Source organism: Rhipicephalus microplus, chromosome X (assembly GCF_043290135.1).
Source record: "Rhipicephalus microplus isolate Deutch F79 chromosome X, USDA_Rmic, whole genome shotgun sequence".
NCBI lineage: Eukaryota > Metazoa > Arthropoda > Arachnida > Ixodida > Ixodidae > Rhipicephalus > Rhipicephalus microplus.
In genome coordinates, this window is record NC_134710.1 from 104607055 (window position 1) to 104618632 (window position 11578).

General features: G+C 47.8%; 1 protein-coding gene across 1 annotated transcript; it reads left to right on the plus strand.

Moving 5' to 3' along the window:
* Nucleotides 1-4843: 4843 nt before the first annotated feature.
* Nucleotides 4844-6294, plus strand: LOC119176774 (uncharacterized). The gene is made up of 2 exons (XM_037428130.2): nt 4844-5015; nt 5106-6294. Exons 1-2 carry the CDS (start codon nt 4955-4957, stop codon nt 5885-5887), a joined length of 843 nt encoding a protein of 280 aa, XP_037284027.2. The 5' UTR covers nt 4844-4954; the 3' UTR covers nt 5888-6294.
* Nucleotides 6295-11578: the final 5284 nt, after the last annotated feature.

Genomic DNA, 11578 nt, shown 5'->3' on the forward strand with positions numbered 1-11578 from the left:
TGTTCAACTCATAGATATTCCGGGATTTTGGTTCTGCTGCTCAGAAACCGTCTTTTTTTTTCCTTCACCACTCTTATTTCGACTTTTCTAAGCCAGCTGACCTTTCGAGCACGCAAGCACACAAAGTTGGCGTATTAAACAAATAAATAAAATCACCAAGCAGCGAAAAGCCACCGATGTATGTTCTAGTGGCGGGCGCGGGGGGACTTTCAAACAGGCGAGGATTGAAGATCTTCGCGACGGGCCGCGTATAGTCTCGTACATCTCGTCCTCTCACGGACTAGGGGCTTATACGAGCTGCGGCCGATCCCTCCAAGCTTGACATTCCCGGACAAGCGCCTTGTCCTCTCCGGAAGCTCTAGCATGCCTCCCTCCTCCTCGCGAGGAGCTTTACTCCCGTTTCCGCCAAATGTGCCGCAGCGTCCACTCGAGGGGTCGGTGCGAGCACGCGGCTGTGAGCGGAAGGTCAGGCAACGGGGACTGCCAGAAACCCTAGACGGCGCTGAAAAACGGCGGAACTGTGGAGGGAGGGGCGGCAGTGCGACGTGTCCGGGCTGTTTCTCCGTGCACGGGCTCATTCTTTCTCGCCTCTGCGCCCCCGCGTGCCTGCTTGTCGTCCACGCCTTGTTGCCTCCCGCCGCGAAGGTGTCAGCCCGGGTGTGCGGCCTGCGGTGCGTCCCCCGTCACGAGGGTGCAGCTTTGGCTCGCCGCTTTGAGGCCACTGAGCTGACCAGCAGGTGCACGTGCGCCTGCAGCCACGCTATACGAGTGAAGACAGGCGTATAGGAAACAAATAAGAAATTAACTTTTGCCCCGCGCAGCCATTTTTGAAAGCCGTGTCGATTGAGATAGAAACTAAAGCGCAAAACAAGCGATGACTGGCACACCGGAGGCACATGGTAAACGCCGTAGCTCTTCATATAACACGAAGCTTGAGATATGCAGTAGCGTACAGAACGTGTGTACCTGGTGATCTGTGAGGAACACTTTTTTATTAAGTCAAATCAACCATGTTAGAGCACGTCAGAAGAATGAATTTGTTCCATTTATTACCGCTCGTAACAGTAGTGGTCCAGGCTACTGCATGTGAGTATCGTACCAGAGAGTGTCGAAAGTGCATCGTGCGCACAATGCAAAAGAAATTGTTATCAGTGGGATAAGCGAGGAGCTCTGTTCACACGTTCTTTTAGAGTGACCAATATATAATATAAACATATATGTTGTTCACAGCCATCCGCGGATACTTTACGTGTGTGCTTCTGTTCGTGGCACTCTTCTGTGCTTACCTGGCTATGAAGGAAGAATTCTACGCGGGAATTCGCTTGATCTTGTGGCAGTTGAGTACCTATATTTACGGCAAAGGATACCCGCACTTTGCGAAAGTCTAGGATTAAAAGATTGTTCAATCGCTTTAGTACCTGAATGCATGGTGCAGTATGCCTGCTTACCACTCTCGACATAGGACCTCCTCACGTTACGCTTAACGTTGATGCTTGTTTGAACCGCGCTTTGAAAGGCGACGCTGCCGGCGCATGTTTCTGCTAGCATCACCCTCCTTCTCTTCTTCTGCTGAAGTACCTAGTACCAGTACTGAATCGGAAAGTGTGTCTATCTTAACAGCTGCCTCGCAACTGTTCTCACCATACGGCACATGTGAAAAAAAAAATACCGAAGAACCATGGCCGATGACCGGGCTCCGTTTTATCTACTCGTGACGACGCGCGCCTTCCAGACGCGAGCGCCTCGAAGAGAATGCCAAGTTCTCGAAGAGAACACCAGAAGCAACCGCAGCCTCTGAGACGACGCGCGCTCATCGGGCGGCCCAGCTGCAACGCTCTTCCCCGCCTCCATCCGAGCCCAGTGTCGGTCCCGCCGCGCGAATGCTTTCCGTTTTGAGCGCCGTCAAACCGTCCTTCGCAGTGTGAAGTGCGCCTCGTTAGGAGCCGTCCGACAATGCGCCGAACAAGCGGCCGCTTTGTCCTCACGTCTGCGCAGATACGTCATCATTGGCCCGGACGAAAGCGCGCTGCCGGCCGTCAGGCGGCCCTTCCGCGGCTGTAAAGCGACACCCCTGGCAGAATGGCCGAACCCCCCTTACACCATGATGGGTTTATTGGGACACTCGCCCTGGACCAGGCCGGCCAAGGTTGTCGGCCTCTCTCTTGACGGGTGACCGGGACCGTCTCTGTCGGCACGCCGAGCGCGTGGCTTCCTCCCATTTAATGCCGCCTCTTTGTGCCGAGCAAGCACGCGCAGGCGTCTGTGTTAGCGCCTCCGATATCAAATGTTTTTTGCTAGAAAAAGAAATTTATGGCCCTCGCGGCGTCCGTAAATCTTCGGGGTGCCTCCGTCCTTGTTGTGGAAGTTCTAACGTTTTCTCTAAAACGTTTTGGTTGCTTCGGGCTTGGAAGCACGCGTTCCTTATTAGCTGTTTCTGTTCAAGGGTTTGACTCGGAAACATTCGAGCCCAGAAAAGCAACACGTGCCCGCAGTATTGCCAGAACGTGTTCTTCGCTCTACAGCCTTGGAAGCATGGCTGCTGTTGAGCTCTTTCTGCGAGCGAGGCATTGAACTCTTACGCACGCGTGCAGCAATGATTTACGCAGTTCCGCATGCTCGAGGGCAGACACTTCAATAGCTAAATAATCTATATGTCAATCAGACGATAAGGTGACGCACTGTTGTGGGTTTAGGCGTATGTAGGCTCCCGCATTAGAGAGAGGGGGTGTAGGCGTCATAGCTTGACTGCGCTCCCCCCCCCCCCCCCCCAGTCAATGCCTTTCTTACGCGTCATAAGAGCAACCCAAAAACAGAAGCTCACTTGCGCAAACATCATTTCCAGAGTGTTGTGGCTCGAACGAGTTGGTTATTCATGAACTTAGCTTGTATTAGCGCGGCACGTATGACAATGAAAAAGCGAAAGTTTAGCGCTTGCCTTTCTTGACGTCTCTGTCGTCTTTCCCTTTTTCCTTTTCATATGTGCCGCGCTAATACAAGCTAAGGCCATTTCCAGAGAAACGTGGATTTCAACTTCCATGTTTTACTGCTATACAGTCAAGCTCTATTCCTAACCTTGTATCTCGCACATTTCTGCCTACAATCGAATATAATACATTTGATGTGTTACTTGCAAAATAACAAAGGTTACAAAACCAAACAACCCTGCGTGAACGCCTATCTATGGCTGTGGCTTGTCCGATACATTTCGTACCATTGCTGCTTTACGTGAACACTTCCTCGATTGCCTTCATACAGTTCGGGTTAGTTTCTCGGCCACACACAAATATTCCAGCGCAGAAAATTACGGCCACTCTCATGGCGCAACACTAAACATTCATGCGTGGTAGAAATTAGCACATGTGTGTGCCCTAGCCCTTGTTTTTTTTTCTTCCCCAATGCGATAACAGTACGGCCATACTGCAACCCTTTTGCAAGAGTACCGGTCTGACCAAAAAGACGGATGCCTACTACCCAACACAATGTTTTAAAACGGTAGCTGGTATATAATATATTGTTGTCAGGGGCTTTACGTATCAAAACCATGGTATGATTGTGAGGGCCGGGCGCACCGAGGCTGAGGGCTCCAGAAATTTCGACGTCTGGTGTTCTCTAACGTACAATGACATCGCACAGTACCCCGTCGTCCAGCATTTCACCTCCATTCATATTCGACCAGCACAGCCTTGACCAAACCCGTGGCCTTCAGGCCAGCAGCCGATTATCGTAACCGCTAAACGGTAAGGCGGTAGGAATGCGAGAAACTGACGCAGAAGGCACACACCAGATGTTTCAAAGATTAACTTAGGAACGAGCGAAAGGTGCGTGTGATCCTGGCCTAATTTATTATTTGATAAGTGGGATTTAACGTCTCAATACCACCATATTATTGTGAGAGACGCCGTAGTGGAAGGTTCCGGAAATTTCGATCACCTGGGGTTTTTTAACGCGCACCGAAATCTGAACACGATCAATCGATCTATTCGAAGTGCTCCTCAGATTACTGCGCGAGAGTGAGAACGTCCTCGTGAAAGCTGCCTAGGTCTCCACCACACACATGTGACGTAACCTCTGACGTTAAGAGCAGCCGGAAAGAAGTGGAGGATGTCACACAGATTTCCTTCAAATTTCATCTGTTTCTGCCTTCTAAGTCTTTGCTCGCGCAGGGCGTTGGTGGCATGTGGCGTTAGCCTCACAGGCTGATGCGGTTTACTGCTCTGGGCACTCAATGGGACGTTCATGCTTTCGCATTCACCGCTCATCAGTAATCAGATGACGCCAGATTTTACCTGCAGTGACATGTGTATATCATTTGGTCACCACACGGCCTACACATATCAGTTGCATCTTATTTAGCTAACCCGCTTGTTGGAGTTGATAATGCTGTACAACGGCGTTGTGATTTGTCCTGGATGCCTGGAATAATGGCGAAATAATACACTAGAAATAGATTTGATATCCAATCATAAGGTTACTCAGTCGTTGTTTTATCGGGCACCTGTGCATTATATACAGCAGTGCAGAAGCAGTGGTGCGTCTCTTCTTGCTTGGAATGTTGCTGTTCTTTTTCTGTTTACCCAATCACAAATCTCACGATGACAAATCTAACGATGGCATGCCAAAATAGAGCACTGACATAGTAGCAAAACGGTCTGATAAAGGATCACAGTTTCTTATGGCGCCGATTCAGTTTATTCATAAGATAGTTATCAGTTGAAAAGTGCTGACATATTTCCTTGCTCTCGGATATACATCAGCCTAAGATTTCTGACATGCGTGGAACAGATGATGGTTACTTCTTAATCATGCAATGTGATAAAGGGGCACAGGTTCCCACGCCATTTTATTCGCGGTGACATCCCACTGTACAGCAGAATAAAGGAAGAAACCACTACGAAAACAACTGCTAGCTGCTTTGCCAAGGCTTTCACATACGTTTTGAGAGCAGGACAAAATTATGTCCAATGACCAGTACAAGAATTCCGGCGAGGAAACAAACCTGGATTCTGTGCAATCAGGTAAGCACAATGCACTGCTAGCCTTTCCATACTAACACATGAATAAGGTGAATGCCACATAGCACTGATGTAACTCTAATTATATTTCAGTGTCCGGAATAGAGGAGAGCTGCCCCGTGCCCTCGTCTTTGCCCTCTGGCACCAGGTCTTCAGTGTCATCTGAAGTCAACGACGAGCCCCAATTTATGAACGCGAGTCTGAAGTGCAGTGACGGCGTCATGGCACAGTCCCCAGATGACAGAGCCCCGTCGTTGCAAATCCCTGCACTGCGAGGTGAATCCGCGGATAACGTCTCGCAAGGTACGCCCACCGGTAGCTCCAGCGAGAATGGAAACAACGGACCAGTGTGCCGGATCTGCCATGGAGGAGACCAAGAAGAAGCGCTCGCGTCCCTTTGCAGATGCGCTGGAACCATCGGCTTCGTCCACGTGTCTTGCCTCGAACTGTGGCTTAACGCACAGAAAGTGGACTACTGCGAACTCTGCGGTCAGCGTTTCCCGATGGAGGCCCAACCTTGCAATGTGCTTAGATTTTTCCACTGGATTTCCCAAAGCAACTGGCAAGTAAAGCGAATGGTGCTGGGCCACTTGCTTTTCTTAATCATGTTGATAACGCTCTCGGCCGTATTCTTACTCGTTGTCTACATGATATTGGGGATGGAAGATCCAGAGCCGCACTCCCCTTTTGAAAGGGCTTTGGAGGGCTTTGTCTTCGGTACGACAGCCGCCATTTTAAGAGGATTGTACAAACTTGAATACGAGATGCTGGGCCATACGTACGCTCATTTTCTTGCGTGGAAGTTGGAGAATCCAGTGCTCCGGATCGCACGACTGCATGCTGATAGAGCTGTGGATCTTGCGAAAACAAAGTGACACGACGTCAGGAAAGCGGTAGAGCCAGGGGCACCTGGTTGGCGTCGCCACCACTGGCATCAAGTTGGAGCCCATGACGTGACATCATCATGGCGGCGGGTATTACCAGCCGTTTTTTTTTTATCGGAAAAACAATTTCTACGAATACCGGCCTTCCTATAGGGCTATGACCTGTTGCAGACATACGTGTTTCATGCTTTTGCAGACATCGTGTAGTGGTAGCGTTTAATGCATCATTGTCGCTCATGGTTCTTGGTCATTCTAATGTTTGCGTTTATGTCATGCTCTGTGCTATGCAGTTTTTTTTCATATTCATATGCTAGGTACTCATGAAATCTTCGCCAGTTTTAGCATTTTATTATTCCCCCGCACTCGGAATAAAATCCTGGTTTTATGTATATTCGAAAGTGTGCGTTGTTAATACGCGGCTTTTTCTTTTAGTTAATTTTAATCTAATGAAACCAACATCTACATCTTGTGTTACATCATGTGTTAGTTTCATAAAGGGTTTTTACATGAAAAGCAAGCCGTCGACCGGTTCCTCCCCTTTCGTTTATTTATACCGAGGGTGTCGTTACAGCAGACGTGATGCCTTCATACGAGGTTCTATTGCTCCGATTCTAGCTTGTAATAAGCTGCTGACACCTGCTGGCACCTGCTGGCAAGAAAAAAACGTTGTCTATATTCACAGTCGTGGCTGCTAGCGACGCTGGCTAACATTGGCAGGATTACGCAAACTTAAATAAAAACCGATCGCCGTAGCAATTCAATTGCTAAAGCATCGTACGCGTTACCCGAAGGGTGCAGGTTCCATCTCTACATGCGGCACCCAAGTGCAGCCAGAATTTAGGGGGGGGGGGGGGGGGGATAGGATGCTGCCATACCTTATGTATGTTCAGGCGTGTGGGTATGTATACGCAAGCAAAAACTGAAAAACTTTGAAGGGCCTCAACCCCTCCCCCCCCCCCCCCTGGCTACGGCCCTGCTGCGGTAAGTCACCTACTTTCGTTCCTTTCGATTTACGTAGAAAACACATTGTACTACAGATAACATACAAGTAATGTTTCCTATATGTTCTTTAGCTTCCTTGTCAAATGGCTTCCTTACGTGATCCCCTAGAGTAGCCTAGCCAATCGGAAGTCTTTCTAGTTAACCTTCCTGCCTTCTTCTTTTCTGTTTGCTTCCTTTTTGGTCAACTGCTTCGTGTGGTTCTGTTTAACAAAAAAAAGAGCCCTCGATCAATCCCTGTTCATCCATTACGTTAACTTTCTAATTTGATCCGCTTTAGTCGCCAAATATGGTGAGCCGTTGAAAAGGGAGTCACACTAACGCAACTTTGTTCCAAGGCTCGTGATATTATATTGCATGCGCATAAGTTAAAATGCTGATCTTTGAATTTTTCGGTAATTTATCCTAATTATGCTCATTATTATGTATATAAACATATCTTTTCGTTCTGCAGCCAGTAGTATTCTGCCTTATAAAAATAATCAACTTTCAGTCTCGAAATTCATGGGCAAATTGTTGTCGGTTACAACACTCCCGAGAATACAAAAATTATAATTTTGGTGAGGCTTCCAAAAACTTCGCACGTTGATTGATGAGTACAGAATGTTAGTTTCATCAGAAAAGTGGTCACCTGCATGTCACACACTTCTGGTGAGGGCCCGCTGATCTAACACCGACGTGCGGCAGACTCGCAGGCTTCCACTTTACGCTTCGGCCTGCGACGCCTGAAAGGCCTCGAAGTGGTACATCTCAAACTTATTTGCAGGTCGAACGACCCGTGTGGGGTTGTACGTGTGGTGATGTATGAGCCTGACCAGTGCACTCATACATCAGACACAGACATTTGGTTAAACAAAAAGAAGCATTTAATTAAAACAAGGGTGATATGCAGGAGATTACAAAAATAACAAATATGAACACTAATACGCGATGAAATAGGGACAGCTACAAAACAAACTATGTTCTGAAAGAACACTGCAACAGGTACAGACAAAAGACAAATGCGCGGAATGTTGATAAAATAATATGATGCAACTAAAGGAGATACAAAGAAATAAATTACGAAGCAAAACCATCTCGCGCTTCTGAGTGTCTACGTGCGTTGCAGTGCACACAACTACAATTATTGAAAAGCTGGTTATATTAAAATAACAGTTGAAAAAAAGTCACAATAAAAAGTTCCATACGGACCAGGCCAGCTCTTGATACACCTAGGGGACTTGATGGGTGCCGGTGAAGATCTTACCGGCTTAGTAGACGACGAGGGTGCCCGGAATCGCAGCCGTCTCAATACTTTGCGCGGGTTACTTCATTCTCGCCACTATACGCGAGCCTTGCGACACCAACGACCACGCTTTTCGCTCGTTGCATGTCAACTGCTGATTTCGAAGCAGTCAAAACTCTTTCGGGACGTCCCGTCCCCTGTCGAGGTCATTTCTTTTTCCTCGAACACATGTGTGTTCCTTTCTGTACAGGGAAGCCCCAGCGGCGCCGCCGCTGGGTTGTTAGCCGCCGGATGTCGTCTTCCCAACACAAAAGCGCTCTTACTAGGACGATTGGGCACGCGGGCGAAATGAAAATTGCATTCGTCTGTGACACTGCAGCAATACGTCACATAATGAAGTTAAATTAGCAATAGTTGACTAAAGAATGTACTATGTATGCCATGCTAAGCTATGCTGGGCACGTCGTGCCATGTATGCTAAAAAAAGCCTAAAAGGAGGACTTTTCCGCTTTCTCTCACCAAAGAGAGAAGATGTGAATTCCAGTACATTTACTTCAGACAAAAGAGCTCGCTAAACTACGGTGATCTTTAGAAACGTCGCAGCAACGCTAAAAAATATCCCCCCCACCCCTCCAGTGCATTGCCCGCTGATTGAAAGGCTACATTTGTACTTTTAGCATGCCGACAGCTATCCGCAATTGTTTGGCACAACCGCATCCCGTCGCTATGAATCTGGCCGTTCGACGTAATGCTGATTCTGATGTTAGCATTCGAGACGAATCAACGCCTTGTATGTCACGAACTGAAGACGGTAGGAAAAGAAACACGTGTATTACTTGGCGCTTAAATTGTCATTCCAATCTACTAACACCTCATTTATTTCAACGTTACAGAGATCAAGAGATCATTTCGCAGAAATATTGCTGCTGCCACTGGCGTCGTTAGTTGTAAGCGAAAAATCAGCGCTTTCTTTGAGCGAAACCTCAAGACAGATGGAAATAACTAAAATACTAATAAAAAAAGCTTGGTGCGAGTGTGATATAAGCCCAGTTCTGCGTTACAAACAGGCGCTACCACAGAGCGACGCCTTTGCTCGAAACTGCTTTCGAAAAAAAAAAGAGAACAAAAACTCTACATGAATGTCGCGTAATGCGAGGACTCTTCTTAAACCATAAGTAATGTCGCTTAGCAGAAGCGTGATATCACGCCAGCATCAATACTTGTCAATGGCATAATGAGCAAGGGGTTCAAAGGTAGATTTTTTACAAAGCGCTCAGACATATTTAATCATCACCAGCAGCAAAAACATCAGCAAAGTGAGCAGCTGCGTAGGTTTGTGTTTCTTTACGGACGCGTAGTGGGCCACGCGCGGTTTGCCAAAGCAACGCCTCCTTTATTTTAAAAAGGAACAGAGTAGAAAACGAGTGCCCGAACGCGCGCTTATCAACGGGAGGAGCCGCCGGTCTGCCTTAGTTCAGGGAATGGTCGTGATGCGACGCTGCATGAGGGGTCGTGCTTATTACGTCACACGTGCGTCCGAGGGCTTTCCCCTGGAGTTGCAATAGGCCTGTCTCCCACTACAGCATCGTATACGCCTGTCAGATTTGTTCCGTCGTGCTCCTTGTTTGTGGCTCGAAGCAACGCCGTCGCTGCATCACGGCGCGGCGCGTGTAGTAGCGTTGCGGTGACGCTTCCGCATTGGTTGCCCGCATATCACCACGAACGGCGACACGCTATCTCAAAATACCATATATTTTACAAAGCGAGCATGACCGCCAATATATGATGTGTTCCAATTCTTAGACAGCACGTAGACAGTCTACGTAAACTGCTTAGAAGACAGCACCGAGCCCATGCTGTCCGAGAATTGAAACACGTCTGGATGGCTTTTACGCGACAATGCGCCACCTTGCGTCGAGAAGAAAAAATTACGGCATATTCACGGGGTGAATGATGATGAATGGGCGAAGCTCCGGAGGGATTCATCGGTAAACTGTGAATCTTCCGTGTAATTCGCCCAGTCGATCATCATGTAAAGACGTGAGAAACGCTGTGTGTGTATATACACAAATCAACTTTTATTTGTTCTTAGACGATGGATGGCTTGCGATGTCCCTTCATTATGACGGCTTTATGGTAAGTGAAATGAAGGGAGAGTGGCTCCTGTATGGGTTGCAGTGGGCAATTTGCAAATACTAGGTCTATGCATGTTCCTCGGATCGTGGTAGGTTTCATATGGTCAAACGATATACGTCTGAGTGCATATCTAGAAGCCATATGTTGGATAAGCCAATTATTGTCTATGATAGCCACGTTAAAGTCTCCAAGTAGTACAAATGGTCCATTCTTGTATTTGTTCTCATAATTTCGTAACGCAGTGTCTATGAATGTCTTGATGTTCCCGGTCGACAGGTTGGGTGCGAGGTACATGGTCATGAGGACGATTCCAGAGTCAAAGAGTTTGATGGCTGCATATTCTCCGTTTCGGCTTTGACTCGTGAGTGGTAGTCTGAGATCTTCAGCCGTTTCGGCAGGATCTTGGCGGCGGCGTCGCGCAGCTTCACGGAGCGCTTCTGCCTCGCGCGCTCGCACATCGAGATTCTGTCTGCGAGCGCGCGCTGCTGCCGCCTTGCGCTCTCTCCGCTGTGCAGCCTTATCCATCCGGCGACTCCGAGCGCGCGCCAACAGCGAACGGATTTTATTACAACGCTCCCCCTAGCGTACGTCGCCGCACTAAATCGAACGATTGCCTTCAACCAATGACACGCGCCATATGTGACATCATTCCTATTTTATAAGATTTCGCGTCTTTCATCAACTACAAGTACCGCTTTCTAGTTTATAACATCTTGCATCTTTTCATCATCAGCTACAAGTACCACCATCTAGTAAACACTACAAGAACTAAACGAGAGGTGGCTACATACAGGAGACGGTACCGCCATCTAGTGAACACTGCAAGAACTAAACTAGAGGTGGCTACATACAGGGGACGGTACCGCCATCTAGTGAACACTGCAAGAACTAAACTAGAGGTGGCTACATACAGGCTACAGGGGACGCACAGCCCACGCCCTAAGGAGCTTCGCCCCTAAAAGCTAAATTAAATGAACGTAACAGTTGTATTTTCTGGCTTATGTCGTGTTAAAACCAAAAACAAATAAACGTTATTCACATTGAGCGTCTTGAAAAGCGTCTGCTTGTGTGCAGACGACCATTCCGGCGAGATTTGATCTATCTGAGTGATTCACTGAGCCGCCATCTTGTTTAGACAGAAAAGTAGCCTACAATATTTGTTTACCATGTGGTCTTCTTGGAGCTGTCTATATTGCCGGCTACGTGTAAATTGGAATGGGACTTAAGATGGCTGCCGTCCATTTAGCTGTCTATTTAACCGTCTACGGTGAATATTGGAACACAGCCATAGTGAACACGAGGAATGCAAGACGCCATCCAAC

Bases quoted from the DNA above. Each gene is read 5' to 3' on its own strand.
- LOC119176774 (XM_037428130.2), top strand. From the start codon at position 4,955: ATGTCCAATGACCAGTACAAGAATTCCGGCGAGGAAACAAACCTGGAT. The intron at 5,016-5,105 runs GTAAGCACAATG...ATTATATTTCAG, and splicing joins CCTGGATTCTGTGCAATCAG to TGTCCGGAATAGAGGAGAGC.